This window comes from Anolis sagrei, chromosome 2 (assembly GCF_037176765.1).
Source record: "Anolis sagrei isolate rAnoSag1 chromosome 2, rAnoSag1.mat, whole genome shotgun sequence".
Classification (NCBI taxonomy): domain Eukaryota; kingdom Metazoa; phylum Chordata; class Lepidosauria; order Squamata; family Dactyloidae; genus Anolis; species Anolis sagrei.
The window spans coordinates 301,827,928-301,854,362 of record NC_090022.1 but is presented as its reverse complement, the minus strand read 5'-3'; the positions used below and the strand labels follow the sequence as shown (position 1 = coordinate 301,854,362).

The following is a 26,435-nucleotide window of genomic DNA, read 5'->3' as shown; positions in this document are numbered from 1 at the left end:
AGTGCAATCGATTTTTGGTCCTTCAGGAGTTTGGTTCCATTTGATGAGCTTAGAGGCTCACTGTTCCTCTGGATGGGCGGAAGCCATTCTGGGATTCTTGGAGGGTGTCTTCTGAGAGGGGAAGAAGGCGGTTTGCAAGGATTCTTGCGAGGATTTTCCCAGCGGAGGTTAGAAGGGAGATACCTCGATAGTTTCCGTAGTCTGTTCTTTCCCCTTTTTTGAAGGGGGTAATGATGGTGGCATCCTTGAAATCTGCTGGGATTTTCTCGGTTACCCACACTTTTCCTATGAGCCGGTGGAGTTGTGTCAGCTCAGGTCCTCCCTCTTTAAAGATTTCAGCAGGGATCCCATCAGGTCCGCTGGCTTTGTTATTTTTTTGTTGGTTGATGGCATTGCTGACTTTTCCCAAACTAAGCAGTGCTGCAAACTCATCCCTGGTTTTTTTGTTGCGGGATTTGTGAGCGAACCTCTTTGGCCACATTGGAGATGCAGTTCAGGAAGCTTTGGTAGTGTTCTTTCCAACATAGTGCAATTGAGTTTTGGTCCTTCAGGAGTTTGGCTCACTGTTCCTCTGGATGGGTGAAAGCTGTTCTGGGATTCTGGGAGGCTGTCTTCTGAGAGGGGTATAAGGCGGTTTGCAAGGATTCTTGCAAGGATTTTCCCAGCAGAGGTTAGAAGTGAGATACCTCGATAGTTTCCGTAGTCTGTTCTTTCCCCTTTTTTGAAGGGGGTGATGATGGTGGCATCCTTGAAATCTGCTGGGATTTTCTCGGTTACCCACACTTTTTCTATGAGCCGGTGGAGTTGTGTCAGCTCAGGTCCTCCCTCTTTAAAGATTTCAGCAGGGATCCCATCAGGTCCGCTGGCTTTGTTATTTTTTTGTTGGTTGATGGCATTGCTGACTTCTTCCAAACTAAGCTCATCTCTGGTTTGTTGTTGCGAGATTTGTGAGAGAACCTCTTCGGCCACATTGGAGATGCAGTTCAGGAGGCTTTGGTAGTGTTCTTTCCAACGTAGTGCAATTGAGTTTTGGTTCTTCAGGAGTTTGGTTCCATCTGATGAGCGGAGAGGCTCACTGTTCCTCTGGATGGGCGGAAGCCGTTCTGGGATTCTGGGAGGGTGTCTTCTGAGAGGGGTATAAGGCTGTTTGCAAGGATTTGTGCTCTAATATGGAATATTGTGTCCAATTCTGGGCACCACAATTGAAGAGAGATATTGACAAGCTGGAATGTGTCCAGAGGAGGGCAACTCAAAGGATCAAGGGTCTGGAGAACAAGCCCTATGAGGAGCAGCTTAAGGAGCTGGGCATGTTTAGCCTGAAGAAGAGAAGACTGAGAGAAGATATGATAGCCATGGATAAATATGTGAGAGGAAGCCACAGGGAGGAGGGAGCAGATCAAGGGTCTGGAGAACAAGCCCTATGAGGAGCGGCTTAAGGAGCTGGGCATGTTTAGCCTGAAGAAGAGAAGACTGAGAGAAGATATGATAGCCACGGATAAATATGTGAGAGGAAGCCACAGGGAGGAGGGAGCAAGCTTGTTTACTGCTTCCTTGGAGACTAGGACGTGGAACAATGGCTTCAAACTACAAGAGAGGAGATTCCAACTGAACATGAGGAAGAACTTCCTGACTGTGAGAGCCGTTCAGCAGTGGAACTCTCTGATCCGGGGTGTGGTGGAGGCTCCTTCTTTGGAGGCTTTGAAACAGAGGCTGGATGTCCATCTGTCAGGGGTGCTTTGAATGCAATATTTCTGCTTCTTGGCAGAATGGGGTTGGACTGGATGGCCCAGGAGGTCTCCTCCAACTCTTTGATTTGATTCTTTGATTCTAATGCACTGCATTGCAGAAATGTAAGTCCCTTCCCAAACCATATAAAAATCCCAAAATGTGTAGGATAGGGTCAAGATAAATGACATTAAATTGCAGTGTGGACACACTCTAGTTTAGAATAGGGGGAAAGTATACATTAACATGTAGGGAGCATCTACACTGTAGAATTAAGGCAATGTGATGCCACTTTAACTGCCATGGCACAACTCTATGTTATCCTGGGATTCATATTTTGGGGAGGCATCAGCATTCTTTGGCACAAAAGGCTGCAAATGCTGCAAAACTGCAGAACTAGGATTCCATTGCCTTGAGCCATGGCAATTAAAGTGGTATCAAATGCCACTACTATGACACTGTAGATGGGCCCAGATCACTTTTCCTGGGATGGATTTCCTAATGGCTTCTGGCTGGAAACACAGAACTTCTACGTCCCAAAGACATAAAACCTTGCACGGTGTGGAGGGCGCCAGTGTTTTCCTTTTGGGGCCGCCGCTTAATGCGAAACGCAGCTCGTTAGCGCTGCAGCTGAGGAGGCCGCGGCTCTGTTTATGGGGTGGCGCCGGAGCATAATGGGTTTCTCATGTGTCTTGGAGGGGGAAGCATGTGGCGACGGACGGATTTATGGGCCCATTATGTGGACCTGGGGCCGGGCAACACAGGTGCGCAGCCAGAACAATGGCCGCTCCGGAGTACGGCCCTCGCCCTGCGCCATCTGCGCCAGTCCGTGCCGGACTCCATAGAAAACTGATCCATCGGGTCTGCAATAGGCCTCTTTGTTTCTGCAAACGAGGGTCTCAGAAGGCAATGGATTCATGTGAGACTGCCTTAGAATCATAGAATCAAAGAGTTGGAAGAGACCTCCTGGGCCATCCAGTCCAACCCCATTCTGCCAAGAAGCAGGAATATTGCATTCAAATCACCCCTGACAGATGGCCATCCAGCCTCTGTTTAAAAGCTTCCAAGGAAGGAGCCTCCACCACACTCCGGGGCAGAGAGTTCCACTGCTGAACGGCTCTCCCCGTCAGGAAGTTCTTCCTCATGTTCAGATGGAATCTCCTTTTGGTAAACTACAACTCTCAGCATCCCATAACATTGAGCTATGGCAGTTAAAGTGGGGCCAAATAGCATTCATTCTACTGCGCAGAAGAGGCACTCTAGAACTCTTTAGATAACTGCTCTATCTACCAAGAATCAGGGGGTGCATCTATTTATTTATTCGTTTGTTTATTTAGAATCATAGAATCAAAGAGTTGGAAGAGACCTCCTGGGCCATCCAGTCCAACCCCATTCTGCCAAGAAGCAGGAATATTGCATTCAAATCACCCCTGACAGATGGCCATCCAGCCTCTGCTTAAAAGCCTCCAAAGAAGGAGCCTCCACCACACTCTGGGGCAGAGAGTTCCACTGCTGAACGGCTCTCACAGTCAGGAAGTTCTTCCTCATGTTCAGATGGAATCTCCTTCCTTGTAGTTGGAAGCCATTGTTCCATTGCGTCCTAGTCTCCAGGGAAGCAGAAAACAAGCTTGCTCCCTCCTCCTCCTTCCTGTGGCTTCCTCTCCCATCTTTATACATGGCTATCATGTCTCCTCTCAGCCTTCTCTTCTTCAGGCTAAACATGCCCAGCTCCTTAAGCCGCTCCTCATAGGGCTTGTTCTCCAGACCCTTGATCATTTTAGTCGCCCTCCTCTGGACACATTCCAGCTTGTCAATATCTCTCTTGAACTGTGGTGCCCACAATATCCCGGATGTGGTCTAACCAAGGTGGAATAGAGCATGGGGAGCATGACTTACCTAGAAGTAGACACTAGGCTCCTATTGATGCAGGCCAGCTTCCCACTGGCTTTTTTTTTTTGCCGCCACATCACATTCCTGGCTCATGTTCCCCTTCCCATCCATGAGGACTCCAAGATCCTTTTCACACGTCCTGCTCTCGAGCCAGGCCTCATCGTCCCCCATTCTGTCTCTTTTCATTTCGTTTTTCCTGCCATATTTATATACTGCCTTTCTCAGCCAGAAGGCAACTCAAGGCTGTTACACTCGACAATCAATGCCCCCAACAACATAAAATATAATTAAGAGCATTAACATGTAATGTAAGCCATATAAAAGCTGTAGAAACAATAAAAACAATAAAAACACAAATCCTCAGCGTCTCATTACTAAAATCATTATCCAGTCACATCATCCGATCATTCCGTGTATCCTGTTACACTGCAGTTGCAAATGCTTGCTCAAAAAGCCAGGTTTTAGCTCTGTCTTGAAATGTTAGGAGGGAGGAGGCTGAACTGATATCCCTAGGAAGGGCATTCCATAGCCGAGGGGCCACCACTGAGAAGGCCCCGTCTCTCGTCCCCGCCAGTCGTGCTTGTGACAAGGGCGGGATTGAGAGCAGCCCCCCCCCCCCCCCAGATGATCTTAAAGTTCTACATGGTTCATTAGGCAAGATATGTTTGGACAGGTAAGTTGGGCCATAACCGTTTAGGGCAGTGTTTCTCAACCTGAGGGTCGGGACCCCTGGGGAAGTCGTGAGGGGGTGTCCGAGGGGTCGCCAAAGGGGTCACCAAAGACCACTAGAAAACACAGTATTTTATGCTGGTCATGGGGGTTTTGTGTGGGAAGTTTGGCCCAATTCTCTCGTTGGTGGGGTTCAGAATGCTCTGATTGTAGGTGAACTAGAAATCCCAGCAACTACAACTCCCAAATGTCAAGGTCTATTTCCCCCAAACTGCACCAGTGTTCACATTTGGGCACATTGAGTATCCATGCCAAGTTTGGTCCAGATCCATCTTTGTTTGAGTCCACAGTGCTCTCTGGATTTAGCTGAACTACAACTCCCAAACTCAAGGTCAATCACACCAAATCATTCTAGTATTTTCTGTTGGTCATGGGAGTTCTGTGTGGCAAGACTGGTTTAGTTCCATCACTGGTGGAGCTCAGAATGCTCTTTGATTGTAGGTGAACTAGAAATCCCAGCAACTACAACTCCCAAATGTCAAGGTCTATTTCCCCCAAACTGCAGCAGTTACACCATGCAACTTTGGGACCGAATGGCCAACACCATGCAACTGCATGCACAATTAAATAAGCATGCACATCTGGACAGTCCTGACCTTATGGTTCATTATTGCTATTTGTAGTTTGATGCCTTCAAGTTATCTCTAATTTACAGCAACCATAAGGTAGACCTCACAACCTCTGAGGAGGCTTGCCATAGATGCAGGCGAAACGTCAGGAGAGAATGCTTCTAGAACTTCGCTATATAGCTTGAAAAACCTACAACAACCCAATTGTGAAGTTTCTTTAGCACGATTTATCTTGAGGCTGAGAAAGTGTGACTTGCCCAAAGCCACTCAGAGGGTTTTATTGCTGCGCAGAGATTCAAAACTCAAGTCTTCCAAAGGTCTACTCATAGAATCATAGAATCAAAGAGTTGGAAGAGACCTCCTGGGCCATCCAGTCCAACCCCATTCTGCTAAGAAGCAGGAATATTGCATTCAAAGCACCCCGACAGATGGCCATCCAGCCTCTGTTTAAAAGCTTCCAAAGAAGGAGCTTCCACCACACTCCAATGTTTCCATGATGACATTACATTCCAGATCCTTCCTTGGAAAGATATATCCAGAAGACGTTTGCCATTTATTTCCTCTGAAGCTGAGAGAGTGTGCATCACTATTGGGTTTCCATGGCCAAGCAGGGATTTGAACCCTAGTCTCCAGTTGTAATCCAGTACTCAAACCCCAAACTTCAGTCTCCACCATGCTATTGCTACTTTGTTTATTTACATCCTGACATTTCCTCTTTCTCTGGGATTCCAATCAGCTTGCGAAAATGTAAACATATACAGCCTGCACCAGTTTTAAATGTGCATACAGAGTTTGAAATAAAACCAAAATGTCCAAGCAATTCTAAAATGTTTCCATCCCCATCCCCCAATACTTCTGCCCTCAACTTTTCATTTCCTGCTTGCCTCTTTTCTGTGGGTTTTCACACTTCTTTGCAGATCAGTTTAAAGCTTGTGTACAACTTGTGCGAAGAGACACACCATTTGTTCAAAGTAAAGGATTCTGGACTCAGCGGGCACTTTCCTGCAAAAAGAATGGCCTCCTGCTTGCATAACAATGCATTACAATTTCAGGTTTAATGTGAAAATGGGGGGACGGGGAATGGGAGTGGAAACACAAGTTTGGCAGAAAAGTTTGGGGAGTTTCTTTCCTTGGAGGTGTTTCAACCCAAGCTCCGACAGGTATTTCCTCTGGCTGAACTTCAGGAGAGCATTGTTCAAAGGTTTAGTCCAGCTTTCTGTTGCTGTAACCCCCCAAAAAGGCATTTACAGGACCCTAAACGATTTTGGAAAGCCCCAAGTTGTGTTTTCCTAGAGTGCAGAGATCCCTTTAGGTTGTTCTAGATTTTTTGGACTGTATGGCCATGTTCTAGAAGCATTCCCTCCTGACATTTTTCCTGCATTTATGGCAGGCATCCTCAGAGGTTGTGAGGTGACCTCAACCTCTGAGGACTCCTGACATAGATGCAGGCGAAACATCAGAGAGAGAGAATGTTTCTAGAACATGGCCATACAGCCCAAAAAATCTAGAACAACCCGATTATCTGTCTTTCACTAACATGCAAAAGGGTTCCATTTTCAGGCTTGAGAGATGGCTAAAGAGATATTTCGTGATGGCTGGGGGATCTCCATTCCTAGGGACTTACTATTGTGACTCAGCTGGAGCCACAGAATGTCACTGAGAAACTGATGAGGATGATGGGACTCAGGTTCCCAGCCTTGTTCAAAATGTCCCTGTTATAGACAATGAAGAAGTTCTGTTTCCCACAGCAAGGAATGAAAGTGTTGATACTGAAAATAGCCAGGTGCGGGTGCAGTTTGACTCAGGGAAGGAGGACAGTTCTCAGCCTGATAACGATAATGAGCAAGCAGGGAAACAGGCTGACACTAACGAACAGACTGACCTTGATAAAATCGGGTTGACCGTTCGGAATTCAGAATTCGAAGGAGTGTGAGAATAGTTAACAGGAAGGAGGCCAGAGGCCAGAAAACGCCTTCATGTTTTGCAAAGGGTATTAAGCTGGGTTCTGGCTGACGGTTTGGAATTCAGAGTTCGAAGGAGTGTGAGAATAGCTGACAGGAAGGAGGCCAGAGAAACGCCTTCATGTTTTGCAAAGGGTATTAAGTTGGGTTCGGGCTGACCATTTGGAATTCAGAGTTCGAAGGAGTGTGAGAATAGCTAACAGGAAGGAGGCCAGAGACCAGAGAAATGCCTTCATGTATTAAGCTGGGTGTTTGAGACCAAGTCTTTGCCAAAGCAACTTTGCATTTTACCAAGAAGCTTGCCTTTCCTTGCACGGATTATCTTGCAGACCTTGTGTTCATGTTTCCAGGACTTTGTCATGTTCTCTTGGGTTCTTGTTTTGCTGGTACCTTTTTGGATTAATCTTCAAGTGCTTTTTATATTGATCTTTTGACACATTACCTTTGCTTTTAAGAATTTTTTACCTTTTATTTTTTTAATAAACTATAAAGACTTCTGGCTGTGTGTGTTGCAACTCAGAGTAAGCTTCACCTTGCTTCCAAACACCACCACACAAGAGCTGTGGTTTTATAGTTTATTGAGGAGAAAATCCAAGTCAAAATAAAGAATAAACATTGCAAAATTCCAAAGATTAAGGTTAAAAGCAGAATATAGTTCCAAAGATCTTCAGGTAAAAACAGGAAACACAATCCTATTGGCAAAGTTCAAACCAGAGTCCCAGGTACAAGCAATGAAACATTTGCCCCAATAATCACAATGCAGGAAATCCCATGTGTACTGCTTTCCAGGCTAAGGTCATTCCATGAAGCTTTCAGGCTAGTAAGCTATGTTGAACTGACACTTTTTCAGAGTTTGCAAGAGGCCTAAATATATTTCTTACATGAAAACATTAGGCTCTCATCATCATAAAAGCATTGTGACGACCTTTCACCGAGCTGGCTTCTCGTTTGCTGGCCAGATGAGAACTCCGCCTGATCCGGAGATCAAGACGAGCATGCCGGGTCAAATCACTATCTACATTTTCGGTATCAGCGTGGGAAGGCACCTGCTTGCCATCTCCTTAGTTAAAATTCCTTTCTGTTGGTGGGAACGGCTGTGTTGACACTTCACTGTCTGTGGGAGCCTCAGAAGCAGGCCCAGAGATTTGAGGCACAGACAAAGAGCCAGGAAGCTGAATCCCAGCAGGAATCTGAATCCCATCATCCTCATCGTCAGAAAATAGCTCAGCCACAACAGTGTGCAGTTTGGTGTTTTTTAGCAAGATGAATCTACTCTGAGGTGCAGCACTTACTTTAATGGGGGGAAATCGATGCTTTCACAATACATTTGATTTTAGCTTTATACACTTATGAATTAATACAGTACACAAACAATGCATTGTACACCAAAGTTATCATTTAGTATATTTATTAAATGGTTTAGTTTGATAAAGTTCTGGGTACAGTTGCTGCGAGGTCTTCCTGAGGCTCATAGCGGCTTCGGAACATCAAAACTTCAATATAGCGGAAATGATGCAAAATAGAAAGAGAAAATTTATATGTGTGTTTGTGGAGTCTTCTGTCAGTCCAGATTAATTTGGGAGCAGTGGTATGGTGGCTTGACAACAAAACCAGTTTTAGAGAAAATTAAAAACTCACAGCCTTCCTTTGACCTCTAGCTGCCATTGGATTTCATTTCAGTCCAGGTTTCTTGTCTGGAAACGATTGTCCATAATAATTCAATGGCAGACCTGAAATCCTCAAGGAACCCATCTGGATTCTTTGGAAATGAAGTTTTGTGGTTGGGATTTTAGTGTAGCTGTGTTGTTTTTAATATATTTTAATATTTTTGTATGTTTAGTGGTTGGATGACATATGGGCCTTGTTTTTATTAAAAGTTTTATACTCATATTTTAATGCATTTGCATTGCTTGAACTTGCATTGTCTCCTGTTTATCATTAGCCACCTTGAGTCTCTATTTCGGGAGAAAAGCAGGATAGAAATTGAGAAAAACACTCATTCATTCAGGAAGAGTTTTGAGTTATTTTAATATGCGTTTCACTCTAGTTTAATATCAGTATATTGTGGATTTTAAATCACATCATTTTAAATGTTGAGAGCTGCTTTGCTCCTCAACTGAGATATAAACAGGAAATAATAATAATAATAATAACTTCTCAATGCAGCTAAGTCCCATTTGGAAATCAGATTTTTATATTGGGATTTTTTTTTAAAAAAATGCTTTACGAGATTCTAATTGATTTGTAAGTTAATTCTGTTTTAATATTGATATGTGGTGCATCTTGAATTGCTATTATTGTTGTTATTTTTATTTATATTTATACCTTTTATTTTCTCTGCCAAAAGAGACTCGATAAGTGTCCAACACTAAATACCACAGCAAGGTGTGAATAAAATGGGTTGTTGTAGGTTTTTTGGGGCTATATGGCCATGTTCTGGAGGCAATTTTTCTCCTAACGTTTCGCCTGCATCTATGGCAAGCATCCTCAGAGGTAGTGAGGTCTGTTGGAAGTAGGAAAAATGGGTTTATATATCTGTGGAATGACCAGGGTGGGACAAAGGACTTTTGTTTGCTGGGGCTAGGTGTGAATGTTTCAGCTGATCACCTTGATTTGCATTCAATGGCTTGGAAGCGCCTGGGGGGAATCTTTTGTTGAGGGTGAATTCATGTGCCTGTTTGTTTCCCCTCTGTTGTTTTTCTGCTGTAATTTTAGAGTTTTTTTTAATACTGGTAGCCAGATTTTATTCATTTCCATGGTTTCCTCCTTTCTGTTGAAATTGTCCACATGCTTTTTGTGGATTTCAATGGCTTCTCTGTGGAGTCTGACATGGTGGTTGTGAGAGTGGTCCAGCACTTCTGTGTTCTCAAATAACATGCTGTGTCCTGGTTGGTTCATCAGGTGCTCTGCTATGGCTGACTTCTCTGGTTGAAGAAGTCTGCAGTGCCTTTCATGTTCCTTGATGCGTGTCTGGGCAATGCTGCTGCGTTTGGTGGTCCCTCTGTAGACTTGTCCACAGCTGCATGGTACACGGTAGACTCCTGCAGAGGTGAGAGGATCCCTCTTGTCCTTTGCTGAACGGAGCATTGGTTGGATTTTCTTGGTGGGTTTGTAGATTGTTTGTATGTTGTGTTTCCTCATCAGCTTCCCTATGCGGTCAGTGGTTCCCTTGATGTCTGGCAAGAACACTTTTCCTCTGGATGGATCTTCGTCTTGACTCCCGTGGCTTCTTCTCGGTTGTCTTGCAGCTCTTCTGATGTCTGAGGTGGAGTCTCCCTTGGCCTGTAGAGCCTTTTCTAGATGTCCTAGTCATCCGTAAACCAGATCAACAACTTGGTCACGCCGTTTACAGAAAACCCCCACACACGGATAGATATCTACATAAAAACTCCAACCATCACCCAAGTCAAAAAAGAAGCACCATTAAAGCCTTAGCAGACCGTGCAAAAAGAGTCTGCGAACCCCACCTTCTCCAGGATGAACTGAACCACCTCAACTGGGCTCTACAGTCCCTATTATTTTATAGCCATTAATTCATTATAAGAGCTTGTTTTCTGCTTCCCTGGAGACTAGGACATGGAACAATGCCTTCAAACTACAAGAAAGGAGATTCCATCTGAACATGAGGAAGAACTTCCTGACTGTGAGAGCCGTTCAGCAGTGGAACTCTCTGCCACAGAGTCTGGTGGAGGCTCCTTCTTTGGAGGTTTTTAAACAGAAGCTAGATGACCATCTGTCAGGGGTGCTTTGAATGCAATATTCCTGCATCTTGGCAGGGGTTGGACTGGATGGCCCATGAGGTTTCTTCCAACTCTATGATTCTATGATTCTAACAACTCCACAGTCACCCATGGACCCACCGGCACACTGGTCATTCCACAGATATATAAACCAACTTTTCCTAGTTCCAACAGACCTCACTACCTCTGAGGATGCTTGCCATAGATGCAGGCGAAACGTCAGGAGAAAAATTGCCTCCAGAACATGGCCATATAGCCCGGAAAAACCTACAAAAACCCATGGATTCCGGCCATGAAAGCCTTCGACAATACTGTGAATAAAATGTATATAAGCCTCAAAATAGAATTAATACTGAAATATTAAGAATACATAAATAAATGCCAAATAAAACAATTGAACTAAACAATTAAACTCCATAAAACTCCGCACCTTCTTGCGTGGTCTCAAGGAAAGGTGGGCAAGAAATAAAATGTATTGTTGTAGTTATTATCTGTTATTATTCTTTTAAAACTTTCAATTTTAAAGCCCTGCTTTGCACCTCAGTCATGAGATTTAAGCAGGATGTTATTACTGTTGTTGTTGTTGTTGTTGTTTTACTGACACAAAACACAGTATGTCACAGCAAATGAGATAATAATAATAATAATTAATAATTAATAATAATAAAAGGTAAAGGTAGTCCCCTGACATTAAGTCCAGTCATGTCTGACTCTGGGGTGTGGTGCTCATCTCCATTTCTAAGCCGAAGAGCCGGCGTTGTCCGTAGACACCTCCAAGGTCATGTGGCCGGCATGACTGCATGGAGCGCTGTTACCTTCCCGCTGGAGCGGTACCTATTGATCTACTCACATTTGCATGTTTTCGAACTGCTAGGTTGGCAGAAGCTAGGGCTGACAGCGGAAGCTCACGCCACCCCCCGGAATCGAACCTGCGACCTTTCGATCAACAAGCTCAGCAGCTCAGTGCTTAAACCCACTGTGCCACCGGGGGCTCCCAATAATAATAATAATAATAATAATAATAATAATAATAATAATGGTCCAATGGTGGTCAGCACACTGGGTGCAGAGCCTCAAGAAAATAATATAAATCAGGATAATATGTTCTCTAATGGAGTAAATTGTCTAGACTTTATAGCATTTATAGCATTTAACAGTAATGTTATCAGCACATTATAAGTAAATGTAGGTTATCTTATCAACATAGAGTAATGAATAGTAGACTAGAGATAATAAAGTCCATCCTTTCCTGGAGTCAGATTTCAGTGCAGGAATTCAACAGTCTCTGTCTTTATCCTCAAAAGAATTCTTCTTTTAGCAACACAGTCTTTAAGGAGTACTTCTTATGCAGCAGAGTCTTCCTTAGGTAACACAATTTCTACAAGGTCTCCCGGCATGTTCTCCTTGTTTCGAAAAATTATCTTCTTCAGGATGTTATCACATATATATAATGCACTAAATAAAGGAGTAAAAATAACATACACAATAGATAGATGAAACTCCCCAATTCACATTTCTAGTGAAACATTCTATAATAACAGTAAAGAAACACGCTACTCTACTTACACTCTCTTTACACTCTCTTCAATAGTACAGGCTCTGTTCTGAATGGACTTTATTATCTCTAGTCTACTATTCATTTCTCTATGTTGATAAGATAACCTACATTTACTTATAATGTGCTGATAACATTACTGTTAAATGCTATAAATGCTATAAAGTCTAGACAATTTACTCCATTAGAGAACATATTATCCTGATTTATATTATTTTCTTGAGAGTCTTATAAAATACACATACATAAATTCTTGTTTCTATGTTACTATAGATATTTGTGCATTGTTTGCTTTGCAGAGCCTCAAGACCTTGGCCTGCACTTAAACACAATCGGCGCTGACAAAATTACCATCTGCCAGCTTCAAAAGGACACCCTACTGAGATCTGCATACATCATTCGCCGATACATCACACAGTCCTAGACACTTGGGACATGTCCGACGTGTGATCCAATACAAAAGTCAGCAGAGTGTCTGCTGTGGACTCATCTTGTTGTGTTTATAACAATGGTTCTAGCTGTTTCTAAGGCCCCTTCAACACAGCTGTATGAAATCCACGTTGAACTGGATTATGTGGCAGTGTGGACTCAGATCATACAGTTCAAAGCAGATATTATGGATTATCTGCCTTGATATTCTGGGTTATATGACTGTGTGGAAGAGTACTTGATAGTGTTTGGTTTCCTTTACTTTAGTGTTTTCAGTCTTTATATTGTATATTGCATTGTATTGGCACTGTTTGCCAGTTTGAGTCTCTTTTTCTAACAACAACAACAAGGACTCCTGTGAATCTGCAAAGCTCTTATTGCAAATAAATCTGGAGCAAAGTGCAACCAATTTTGGAGAAAACTGAAAAATGTGCATCCTTCCCCTTGACCCTCTGGCTGTCATTGGCTTTCATCGGGGCACTCCATGTTTTCTTGTCTGGAAACGATTGTCTGCTCCACGCAGCCTCGTTCCCGAAATCCCAAGGAGTCGGTCAGGCGCTTGGCCTCGGTCCAGCTGCATCCTGTGGCGCTGAGTTCCACGGTCAGTGAGCGGCCAAGTCTCAGGCCCCGCATCAGAGGAACAGCTGAAACAACGCAGCCTCGGGCCAGATTCGTGATTGATTGATGCCTGAAGCGTGACCCGACATGGAAACCGTGTGCTGCCCTTGTTCCAGTGGGATCCATTCCCTGGAAAGTCTGCTTTTCTGTGGCAGGATCTTGGCACACGCAACGGCCAAAGCCCCCGCACATGCTTGCAGGCACACGCATGCAGTAACACATGGGGACGTTCACATTTCCCAGGAATACTTTGCAAGAAGGCAGTTCTGAGCCTGCGGTTTCCCTCCATTTCCCCCAATTTCAAGAATTGCAGAAAATGAGGGGCGCGGAAAGGCTCATGTCTCATTTTCTTTGTTTATTATTATTATTATTATTATTATTATTATTATTAATACCACACTTTATCTCTCTAAAAAGAGACCCGATGCAACTATTTATTTATTTATCGTGTCATCAGCAACCATACCATTGTATTACATTTCTAACAGAACAAAACAAACAAACAGATAAAAAACACAGATTTTGCAAACTTGGTAGTTGGTTAAATGTCCTTTGACCTGTCTCTGGCCCCTTGGAGTGCCTCTGGTGTTGCCGCAAGAAGGTCCTCCCTTGTGCATGTAGCAGGGCTCAGGTTACATCGCAGCAGGTGGTCAGTGGTTTGCTCTTCTCCACACTCGCATGTCGAGGATTCCACTTTGTGGCCCCATTTCTGAAGGTTGGCTCTGCATCTCGTGGTGCCAGAGCGCAGTCTGTTCAGCGCCTTCCAAGTCGCCCCGTCTTCTGTGTGCCCAGGGGGGGAGTCTCTCATCTGGTATCAGCCATGGATTGAGGTGCTGGGTTTGAGCCTGCCACTTTTGGACTCTCGCTTGCTGAGGTGTTCCAGCGAGTGTCTCTGTAGATCTTAGAAAACTATTTCTTGATTTAAGTAGTTGACGTGCTGGCTGATACCCAAACAAGGGATGAGCGGGAGATGTCACTGCCTTGGTCCTTTCACTCTTGGCTGTTTTAGTGTGGTGAGATGTGTTCCACACTGGGCATGCGTACTCAGCAGCAGAGTAGCATAGCGCAAGGGCAGATGTCTTCACTGTGTCTGGTTGTGATCCCCAGGTTGTGCCAGTCAGCTTTCGTATGATATAGTTTCTAGCACCCACTTTTTACTTAATGTTCAGGCAGTGCTTCTTGTAGTCCAGGGTGACTCCCAGGGATTTAGGTGCGCCAGTGGGATTCCTTCCCAGGTAATAATCCTCAGAGCTCGGGATGCTTCTCTGTTCTTGAGATGAAAGGCACATGTCTGTGTTTTAGATGGGTTGGGGATCCGCTGCTTTTTCCCTGTCATAGGCAGTGAGAGCACCTAGAGCTTCGGAGAGCTTCTGTTCCGCCGTCTCAAAGCTCCCTGCTTGAGTGGTAATGGCACGATCATCAGCATAGATTAAGCTCTCTGTCCCTTCTGGCAGTGGCTGGTCATTTGTGTAGATGTTGAACATGGATGGAGCAAGCACGCTCCCCTGAGGCAGGCCGTTCTTCTGTTTCCGCCATCTGCTTCTCTGGCCCTGGAACTCAACAAAAAAGCTCCTGTTTTGTAGCAGGTTTCCTATGAGGCGGGTGAGGTGGTCGTCCTATGTGATATTATACATTTTTCTCAGGAGGAGGTGGTGGTTCACCTGATGCAACTAACAACACTAAAAGCAATACAACATACTAACCTGAAACCTAAGAAACATACAAACACTAAGATAATACGAGTAATAACAACAATCACAACTTGCTGTGTCAGCATTCCTTCAGTTTGGATGCCCAAATGGAATCGATTGAAGACTCCCTTATCCATATATATACAGAGTGTATTTCCATATGTACCTAGTGTATTGGCATGTATGTACACCGTGTGTTGGCATATATGTGCACACTGTATTTGCATATATGTGCATGGTGTATTTGTATACATGTGCACAATGCGTTTGCATATATGTGCACAGTGTGCTTGCATAAATATATATGTGCACAGTGCATTGGCATATGTATGTAGTGTATTGGCATATATATACCTGGCATATTTGCATATATGTATGCAGTTTATTTGCATATGTACATAGTGCATAAAGGTACACAGTGAGAGACCTTGGAGATGGGATCCAAGTCTAAACTCAAAGTGCATTGACGTTTCAAATGCGCCTTATGTGTATGTAACTGCAAACAATGTTTGTACCTGAAACAAAGTTTGGATCCATGGAACTACCAGAGTAGTAAATGATATTGTGTTCTCAATGTACAAAGCCTGTTGCTAGGTGAAGTGGCCCTCTGTGATGTCATTGGATTGGTTGTTGCTATGTGGAGGATTGGCTGTTGCTAGGTGAAGTGGCCCTTTGTGGTGTCACTGGGTTGCTGTTGCTAGGTGAAGGATTGACTGTTTTTAGGTGAAGTGGCCATCTGTGGTGTCACTAGATTGGTTGTTGCTATGTGGAAGATTGGCTGTTGCTAGGTGAAGTGGCCCTTTGTGGTGTCACTGGGTTGCTGTTGCTAGGTCAAGGATTGACTGTTTTTAGGTGAAGTGGCCATCTGTGGTGTCACTAGATTGGTTGTTGCTATGTGGAGGATTGGCTGTTGCTAGGTGAAGTGGCCCTTTGTGGTGTCACTGGGTTGCTGTTGCTAGGTCAAGGATTGACTGTTTTTAGGTGAAGTGGCCATCTGTGGTGTCACTAGATTGGTTGTTGCTAGGTGAAGGAGGATTGGCTGTTGCTAGGTGAAGTGGCCCTTTGTGGTGTCACTGGGTTGCTGTTGCTAGGTGAAGGATTGACTGTTTTTAGGTGAAGTGGCCATCTGTGGTGTCACTAGATTGGTTGTTGCTATGTGGAGGATTGGCTGTTGCTAGGTGAAGTGGCCCTTTGTGGTGTCACTGGGTTGCTGTTGCTAGGTCAAGGATTGACTGTTGCTAGGTGAAGGATTGGCTGTTTTTAGGTGAAGTGGCCATCCGTGGTGTCACTAGATTGGTTGTTGCTATGTGGAGGATTGACTGTTGCTAGGTGAAGTGGCCCTTTGTGGTGTCACAGGGTTGCTGTTGCTAGGTGAAGTGGCCACCTGTGATGCCACTGGGTTGGCTGTTGCTGGGTAAAGTGGTGCTCTGTGGTGTCACTGTGTTGTTGTTGCTAGGTAAAGTGGCTATTTGTGATGTCATTGAGTTGGCTGTTGCTTGGTGAAGTGGCCCTCTGTGATGTCACTGGATTGGTTGTTGCTACGTGGAGGATTGGTCATTGCTAAGTGAAGTGGTTCTTTGTGGTGACACAGGGTTGCTGTTGCTTGGTGAAGGATGACTGTTGTGAGGTGAAGTGGCCATCTGTGGTGTCACTGGATTGGCTGTTGCTAGGTGAAGGATTGGCTGTTGCTAAGTGAAGTGGCCATCTGTGATGTCACTGGGTTGGCTGTTGCTAGGTGAAGTGGTGCTCTGTGGTGTCACTGTGTTGTTGTTGCTAGGTAAAGTGGCCATTTGTGATGTCATTGAGTTGGCTGTTGCTTGGTGAAGTGGCCCTCTGTGATGTCACTGGATTGGTTGTTGCTACGTGGAGGATTGGTCGTTGCTAAGTGAAGTGGTTCTTTGTGGTGACACAGGGTTGCTGATGCTTGGTGAAGGATGACTGTTGTGAGGTGAAGTGGCCATCTGTAGTGTCACTGGATTGGCTGCTGCTAGGTGAAGTATTGGCTGTTGCTAAGTGAAGTGGCCATCTGTGATGTCACTGGGTTGGCTGTTGCTAGGTGAAGTGGTGCTCTGTGGTGTCACTGGGTTGCTGTTGCTAGGTAAAGTGGCCATCTGTGATTTCACTGGGTTGGTTGTTGCTTGGTGAAGTTGTCATCTGTGATGTCACTGGATTGGTTGTTGCTACGGGGAGGATTGGCTGTTGCTAGGTGAAGTGGCCATCTGTGATGTCTTTGGATTGGCTGTTGCTACATGGAGGATTGGCTGTTGCTAGGTGAAGTGGCCATCTATGGTGTCACTGGATTGGCTGCTACTAGGTGAAGGATTGGCTGTTGCTACCTGTGATATCACTGGGTTAGCTGTTGCTAGGTGAAGTGGTGCTCTGTGGTGTCACTGGGTTGATGTTGCTAGGCCATCTGTTATGTCACTGGGTTGGCTGTTGCTAGGTGAAGTGGCCACCTGTGATGCCACTGGATTGGCTGTTGCTAGGTGAAGTGGTGCTCTGTGGTGTCACTGGGTTGCTGTTGCTAGGTAAAGTGGCCATCTGTGATTTCACTGGGTTGGTTGTTGCTTGGTGAAGTTGTCATCTGTGATGTCACTGGATTGGTTGTTGCTACGGGGAGGATTGGCTGTTGCTAGGTGAAGTGGCCATCTGTGATGTCTTTGGATTGGCTGTTGCTACATGGAGGATTGGCTGTTGCTAGGTGAAGTGGCCATCTATGGTGTCACTGGATTGGCTGCTACTAGGTGAAGGATTGGCTGTTGCTACCTGTGATATCACTGGGTTAGCTGTTGCTAGGTGAAGTGGTGCTCTGTGGTGTCACTGGGTTGATGTTGCTAGGCCATCTGTTATGTCACTGGGTTGGCTGTTGCTAGGTGAAGTGGCCATCTGTGGTGTCACTGGATTGGCTGTTGCTACATGGAGGATTTGCTGTTGCTAGGTGAAGTGGCCATCTATGGTGTCACTGGATTGGATGCTGCTAGGTGAAGGATTGGCTGTTGCTACCTGTGATGTCACTGGGTTGGCTGTTGCTAGGTGAAGTGGTACTCTATGGTGTCACTGTGTTGTTGTTGCTAGGTAAAGTGGTCATTTGTGATGTCACTGGGCTGGCTGTTGCTTGGTGAAGTGGCCACCTGTGGTGTCACTGGATTGGCTGTTGCTACATGGAGGATTTGCTGTTGCTAGGTGAAGTGGCCATCTATGGTGTCACTGGATTGGATGCTGCTAGGTGAAGGATTGGCTGTTGATACCTGTGATATCACTGGGTTAGCTGTTGCTAAGTGAAGTGGTGCTCTGTGGTGTCACTGGGTTGATGTTGCTAGGTAAAGTGGCCATCTGTGATGTCACTGGGTTGGCTGTTGCTAGGTGAAGTGGCCACCTGTGATGCCACTGGATTGGCTTTGCTAGGTGGTGACCATCTGTGGTGTCACTGGACTAGGTGAAGTAGCCATCTGTGGTGTCAGTGGGAAAGAAAGGTGGCATGTGTAGGTGGGGAAGGAAGGAAGGAGCCAGAAAGAGAGCTGGAGAAGGGAGAAAGGAAGGAAGGAAAGAAAGAAAGAAAGAAAGAAAGAAAGAAAGAAAGAAAAGAAAAGAAAGAAAAGAAAAGAAAGAGGAAGAGAAAAATAAGGGATGGAAAAGAATGGAAAAGGAAGGGGAGAAGAAAGGAAAAGGGAAGAAAGAAGAGGAAAGAAAGGAACGAAGGAGGGAGAAAAAAGGAAGGGAAGGAAAGGGAGAAAGGTATGCGGGGAGGGAATAAGAAAAAGTGGATTTCTGGGCCTTTGATGACTTGTGGGAATAAACATTCCCTGCCTCCCTTGAGCCACGAAGGGGGAGAATAAACAACCCGAGCGAGAATCACAACATCAGAGACTAAACACAGGTTTGTGGCTTGTTGCTTAACGGCTGGAACAGAGAAAGAGAGAGAGAGAGAGAGGCAGCCCTTTCTGGGACTACAACTTCCAAACCTCTTCTTTTTGCTCCTGACTGTATATAGAAACTTTGGACTTACGTGACTTTCAAGGATGCACCTACACTGTGAAATTAATGCAGTTTGACCCCACTTTCCATGCAACGGGATTATGAGAGTTGTAGTTTTGCAAAGTCCTAGCCTTCTCTGCCAAAGAGTGCTGTAAACTTTGTACATTTTGTATATACTTTGTATCCTGCTGCAACAAAACGGAAAGGAAAGCCTTCTCTGGGAAAGAATTAGCGTATTTGTGTGTTTTGTTTTTGGAGATCTGCTTCCTTAACCAGAACAGACTGATTTCTGCTAGAACAGGAGTTTCAAGACTCCTGACACACGATTCAACGGAGAAGGCGAAGGGACCTTGTCAAACTACAACTCCCAGGATCCAATTGCTAGGAACCTTGTCGAACTACAACTCCCAATTGCACTGAGCTGTGGCCGTGAACGGCATTCATTTTGCAGTGTAGATGGATCCTGGGAGTTATAGTTTGACTACAAGTGCACCTACCCTGTGGAATGAATATGATTTGACATGATAGTTCAATGCTGCGGAAGCTTGGGATTTGTAGTTTGGTGAGGGCTCGGCACTCTTTTCCAGAGAAGTCAAAAGACCTTGCAAAACTGCAACTCCCAGGATTCCATAGCATTGACAAATAGCAGTGAAAGTGGGGTTGAACTTCATTTATTTTGCAGTGATGCTAAGTCGGTCAAAGCACAACCAAATGTGCAAACAGTTAATGCACTCAGTGCTCAATGCACAAAGCTATCAGTGCTCAATGGGTCTCCATTGGTTTCCATGCACAGCTCTGAGAATGTCCTTGTCCCAAACCCAAGGCATTCCATCTTCTCCAAATCTCCCCTTTTGATCCAGATTGAAAAACCGCCGCTGAAGCCGCAGAAGGCCTTGGGCTGGTTGTGTTTAGGTTTCCCTGTTCTTTGGCCCCGAAAACCTTCCCTGGAATCTCTCTCCAAATAAACCTGGATGGGTTGGAGCCCGCTGTTGTTTTTTCCAGGTCAAAACTATTCCAGACATCTCCCTCCGCCGAGATCTTTCCAATGCAAGGAAGGAGAAGCAAAGGCCCCACACCCACTTGGCTTGGAAAGGGACTTGGCAGTCGTTTTCAGCCAATTTGGCCCCTCAAAGGACCCCGATTTGGGGGCTGAGAGTAACACCGAACCATTAAGCCTCATGGAATCATAGAAGGTGCTAATTCCATAGTGTAGACGCACCCCTAACTTGGTTTTCCCTCCTTGTTATGGGTGCATCTACACTAGAATGAATGCAGTTTGACGCCACTTTAAAATGCTGTAGAATCCCGGGAGTTGTAGTTGTTTTGCTGCAGGGACCACTCCATGGCAGAGAGGGCAAAGGGCTAGGTTCTTGTGGGTTTCTTCGGGCTATAGGGCCATGTTCTAGAGGCATTTCTCCTGATGTTTCGCCTGCATCTATGGCAAGCATACTCAGAGGTTGTGAGGTCTGTTGGAATTAGGAATGAGGGTTTATATATCTGTGGAATGACTGGGGTGGGGCAAAGAGCTCTTATCTGCTGGAGCTAGGTGTGGATGTTTCAATTGACCACCTTCATTAGCATTTGAAGGCCTGGCTGAGCCTGGGGGAATCTTTTGTTGAGAGGTGTTAAAATGTGCCTGGTTTTTTCCTTTCTGCTGTTTTGCTGTTGTAATTTTAGAGTTTTTTGATACTGTTAGCCAGATTTTGTTCATTTTCATGGTCTCCTCCTTTCTGTTGACATTGTCCACCTGCTTCTTGTGGATTTCAATGGCTTCCCTGTGTAGTCTGACATGGTGGTTGTTGGTGTGGTCCAGCACTTCTGTGTTCTCAAATAATCTGCTGTGTCCAGGCTGGTTCCTCAGGTGCTCTGCTATGGCTGACTTCTCTGGTTGAAGTAGTTTGCAGTCCCTTCCATGTTCCTTGATTCGTGTGTTGGGCAATGCTGCGTTTGGTGGTCCCTCTTGAGACTTCTTGTCCACAGCTGCATGGTATACAATGGTAGACTCCTGCAGAGGTGAGAGGATCCCTCTTGTCCTTTGCTGAACGGAGCATTGGTTGGATTTTCTTGGTGGGTCTCTGGATAGTTTGTATGTTGTGTTTCCTCATCAGCTTCCCTCTGCAGTCAGTGGTTCCCTTGATGTATGGCAGGAACACTTTCCCTCTGGGAGGATCTTCATCTTGACTCTCGTGGCTTCTTCTTGGTCTTGCAGCTCTTCTGATGTCTGAGGTGGAGTCTCCCTTGGCCTGGAGAGCCCAGTTGAGGTGGTTCAGTTCATCTTGGAGGAGGTGGGCTTCGCAGATTCTTTTTGCACGGTCTGCCAAGGCTTTAATGGTGCTTCTTTTCTGACTTGGGTGATGGTTGGAGTTTTGATGTAGATATCTATCTGTGTGTGTGGGTTTTCTGTAGACGGTGTGACCCAATTGTTGGTCTGGTTTGCAGATGACTAGGACATCTAGAAAAGGCAGTCTTCCTTCCTTTTCTTTTTCCATAATGAACTGGATGTTTGGGTGGATGCTGTTAAGATGGTCCAGGAACCTGTTGAGTTCTTCTTCTCCGTGGCTCCAAATGGTGAAGGTGTCATCCACATATCTGAACCATATCGTGGGCTTTTTTGTGGCTGTTTCCAGGGCTTGTTTTTCAAAGTGTTCCATGTAGAAGTTAGCTATGACCGGGCTGAGAGGGCTCCCCATCGCTACTCCATCTTTCTGTTCGTAGAATTCATTGTCCCACTGAAAGGACCTTGCGAAACTACAGCTCCCAGGATTCTCTAGCTTTGCGCCATAGTAATTAAAGTGTTGTGGAACTGCAATAATTCTATGGTGTTGGTGCAGCCAGGGAGAGAAAGAGAGAGTAAATATTAAAGAAGGGAGGAAAAAGGAAAGGAAGAAATCTGCATAGGAAGCAAGATTTTTAATATTATTTAAGAGATGCCAGTCTCAATAGGCGACCTCCCTCTAGTGACAGCGAGAGGGAACTACACCAAAATGGCATCTTATTTACAATGAAGGTCTTTAAGATCTATATGGATCTTCCAAGTCCCATTATATACAGTCGCCTAGTAAAATAGCATCCCGTATATAAAATATAAAATTGGCTTTGGGGATTTAGAAAAGAATGGATTTATATATATATATATATATATATATATATATATTCTTATTCGTGTCATTGTGATTTCTATTAAAAGTTTTGAAAGTTCTTTTTTGCTCAATTCTACTTTAATGTTCACTTTTTTGTATGTTTTGCATAGCTCAAAACCACCTTGGTCTGTATTGGCAATGCATACAAGGGAAGTTTTGAGATTCAATGGGAGACCTTGCATACCTCCACCCTTAATTGCTTTCACCCATGAACTCTTACTTACAGATTACGAAACGCTTTAGAACTAATACTTACATTAACCCTTCCATCACCAAGCACCATCAACTGCAGAACATATGACAGGAACTACTGTGTTGACTTCCTTAACTTAAAGAATCCTTGTCCTTGACCTTGTAAACATGTTGTTTTCAACCGCAATTCAGCCATGTCAGCAGTTTTTCTCATTAGCAACTTTTACTCACAGTTGAGCAGTTCATGCATTCTTCACCTCCTTTTGCAGTTTTCCGGGCTTCATTCTTCTTAGAGTGGTGTCTTCAGTCTTTACCAGACCCCAATCATACAATTTTCATTCCATTTCATTCAATCTATACATTATTTATAGAGAGAGTACACTTAGAAATTGTCCTTGTTTTTCCGACTTACAAACAAATTCCCCTTAAGAACAAACCTACAGAACTGATCTTGTTAGTAACTTGGGGGCTGCCTGTAATTGCTTTGGATAGATGGATGGATAATTAAAAGATTAATAACTGGGGCTAGTTATAGGGAGCGGTCAACTCCCATGTTTAAGGAGCTCCACTGGCTGCTGTTTATTTTCTGGCCCCAATTCAAGGTACAGGTTATCACCTACAAAGCCCTAAACGGTTTGGGACCTGCCTACCTTCGTGTCCGTATCTCTCTCCACGTACCAATCCGGGCCCTTAGATCTTCGGGGGAGGCCCTCCATTCACCCCTACCAATCTCACAAGCTCGTCTTGTGGGCACAAGGGAGAGAGCCTTCTCCTCTGTGGCTCCCCGACTTTGGAAGTCATTACCTGGAGAGATCAGGAAAGCCCCTTCTCTAGAAATGTTAAAAAAGGACCTTAAAACCTGTCTCTTCCGCTGCGCCTTTGGCGAGTAGGTGCACAATATGACACCATTGCATCCCTCAACACTCATCCCACTGGAATACACGCCCTCCAAATAGGAAGTTTAGCTTCACAACTATGTATGTTTTTACTAGTTCCCTGCAGATAACTTGCTCCTATTTTTATCTCATTAGAGTCTTAGAATCATTTTTATCCTGTACATGTGGCCCACCCATTGTTATTGTGATTGTGCCTATTGGAATGCTATTTTATGACTGTGTTTATATTGTTTTTCTTGATGTAATTTGATGATGTTGTTTATTGTTTATGCTCTGGTTTTATTCTGTTGTAATATGTTGTCCGGGCTTGGCCCCATGTAAGCCGCTCCAAGTCCCCATTGGAGAGATGGTGGCGGGGTATAAATAAAGATTATTATTGTTGTTGTTGTTATTGTTGTTATTATTATTATTGGGTTGTTGTAGGTTTTTTTGGGCTATATAGCCATGTTCTAGAGGCATTCTCTCCTGACGTTTTGCCTGTATCTATGGCAAGCATCCTCAGAGGGAGTGAGGTCTGTTGGAACTAGGAAAAGGGGTTTATATATCTGTGGAATGACCAGGGTGGGACAAAGGACTCTTGTCTGCTGGAGCTAGGTGTGAATGACCATGGCCATACAGCACAAAAAAACCTACAACAACCCAGTGATTCTGGCCATGAAAGCCTTTGACAATACATTATTATTATTATTGGGAAAGGGGTTCAAATGCTCCACATCTGCTAAGTAATCTCCTGTTTCCTTCCTCACTCCAGATGCCGAGCCTCGCCTCCTGCCTGAGCAGAGTGGGGGTCCTCTTGGCAGCCGTCCTGGTGACCACGTCCATCACTATGTCTGGAGAGTGGGGCGAGGAAGGTGAGTGACCGGCTCCAAGGAGACATCCGTCCGGAGGCATATGGATTTATGCCCTGGCATTGAATATTTGCCGTATATATATATATGTTATGCTCCACCCAGAGTCCTGGGTCCATCAGGGGCAACATGAGAGTCGGGGTGAGAAGCGCAGAATATAAATGTTTTAAGTAAATAAATAAAGAGTAGGGATTGCCATTCATCATTTTTGTGACTTGGCTTGATTTCATGGCAAAAGGGGAGGTCAATGAGGTGGGATAGGTTCTGTATTTATGTGTGCAAAATACGTGGGATGACTTCCTTTCTGCTCAATTAAAAAAGATCTCAAGAATTCAAACTTTTCCTATAAAGCAGTGTTTCTCAACCTGGGGGTCGCAACCACTGAGGGGGTCGTGAGGAGGTGTGAGAGGGGTCGCCAAATACCATCAGAAAACACAGTATCTTCTGTTGGTCATGGGGGTTCTGTGTGGGCGGTTTGGCCCAATTCTTTCGTTGGTGGGGTTCAGAATGCTCTTTGATTATAGGTGAACTATAAATCCCAGCAACTACAACTCCCAAATGTCAAGGTCTATTTTCCCCAAACTTCAGCAATGTTCACATTTGGACATATTGACTATCTGTGCCAAGTTTGGTCCAGATCCATCATTGCTTGAGTCCACAGTGCTCTTTGGATGTAGGTGAACTACAACTCCCAAACTCAAGGTAAATGCCTACCAAATCCTTCCAGTATTTTCTGTTGGTCGTGGGAGTTCTGTGTGCCAAGTTTGGTTCAATTCCATCATTAGTGGGGTTCAGAATGCTCTTTGATTGTAGGTGAACTATATATCCCAGCAACTACAACTCCCAAATGTCAAGGTCTGTTTTCCCCAAATGTTCACATTTGGACATATTGACTATCTGTGCCAAGTTTGGTCCAGTTCCATCATTGCTTGAGTCCACAGTGCTCTCTGGATGTAGGTGAACTACAACTCCCAAACTCAAGGTCAATGCCCACCAAACCCTTCCAGTATTTTCTGTTGATTGTGGGAGTTCTGTGTGCCAAGTTTGGTTCAATTCCATCATTGGCGGAGTTCAGAATGCTCTTTGGTTGTAGGTGAACTATAAATCCCAGCAAGTACAACTCCCAAATGACAAAATCAATTTTTTTGAGTGATGGTTGAGGGTCATCACAACAGGAGGAACTGATTATGGGGTCACGGTGTGACGATGTGTAAATTTTATTCCTTTGGTTATGTGTAGTTTGGACAGGGGTTTAGGGATGGTAAGTATGGGAGATTATGTTTTGTTGGAGAGGGTGGCTTGGCGTTAGCTGAGTTGCCATAGCAACAGGGGCGGAGCCAACTGCCTCCTCAGGGGCAGCTGTTTTGAAAAAGAGTCAGTCAGTATGCCAGCGAGCTACTGAGTGGACTGAATCTTTTGGTGGAGATTCAGGGAATGTGTCTGTAGCCAGTGTGCTATAGGGAAAGACTGAATCTCTTGATGGAGATTCAGGGAATGTGTCTGTAGCCAGTGTGCTAAGGGGAAAGACTGAATCTCTTGGTGGAGATTCAGGGAATGTGTCTGTAGCCAGTGTGCTATAGGGAAAGACTGAATCTCTTGGTGGAGATTCAGGGAATCAATTGGTGACCAAGTGGTTGCAGAGAAGGACCCGGTACAGGGGGTTGTTGATTCTGAATTAAGAATCAAGGTTTGGCTGGGTTTAAGCCTGTTGTGCCAGCTGTGAAACCTTATGAAGTGTTTGCCTGAGTTTACTCATGAAACCTTTCCAATGTATCCATCAAGATTTGTACCTCTTTTGAAGAACAGTTATACATTGTTATTCTCCTGTTAAACTTGTTGCTGTTTTCCTCAAGCCTTGCCTGATACAGTTTCTCCTAAGTTGAACAGCCTGCAATAGTAAAGTCAAGCCAAGAAAGTAAACACTACGCTATCAAGTGAATAAAGCCTTCTGTAATTAACAGTCCCTTTATAAAATAGCTCCTAGGCTGATATTGATCGTTGCCCGGCTTCCCTCATAGATTAGGTGGCAGTGGGTGCTTTACCACGCGCACCTTCACAATTGGTGGCATTCGGTGGCATTAAAACGGTCATCGTTACAATTGGTGGCAGCAGTTTAATGACTCCTTCACGCGGCATTAGGAAAGTTGAAAAACACTGCTATAAAGAGTGGGGATGGGGCACGGCATCAGTGTGTCTTACGCTTGTGGGCCTCTTCTCTTCCAGGGGTGACCTATGGCCAGATAGGGAAGGATGTGACCCTGACCTGTGCCGGAGGAAGTCCCAGGTAGGTGCTTTGGGGAGAATCTACGTGCTATTCACAGTTTGGGGATTTCTGCAATGCCCCTAGTGCTAGTTTAGGGGGGAAATATTGTAGGCCAGGGCAGGTGGACCCCAAAGGACACTGGAATGGGGAGCAGCAGGAGCTGAGGGTGACCCTGTCTATGGCCTTTTCTTTCCTAATGTGGACCACTTTCCAT

At 44.8% G+C, this 26,435-nt stretch overlaps 1 protein-coding gene across 5 annotated transcripts in view; it reads left to right on the top strand.

Moving 5' to 3' along the window:
- IL11RA (interleukin 11 receptor subunit alpha) overlaps positions 1-26,435 on the top strand; it is a 209,516-nt gene that overhangs the window by 152,549 nt on the left and 30,532 nt on the right. For all 5 annotated transcript variants that reach the window (XR_010909354.1, XM_067464704.1, XM_067464702.1 and 2 more), the window contains exons 3-4: positions 23,862-23,961; positions 26,182-26,242. Coding sequence is in view for 4 of the 5 variants with exons in the window: in XM_067464704.1 (XP_067320805.1) it covers positions 23,862-23,961; positions 26,182-26,242 (161 nt within the window). In the remaining variant the exon portion in view is untranslated. The remainder of the gene's footprint in view (positions 1-23,861; positions 23,962-26,181; positions 26,243-26,435) is intronic.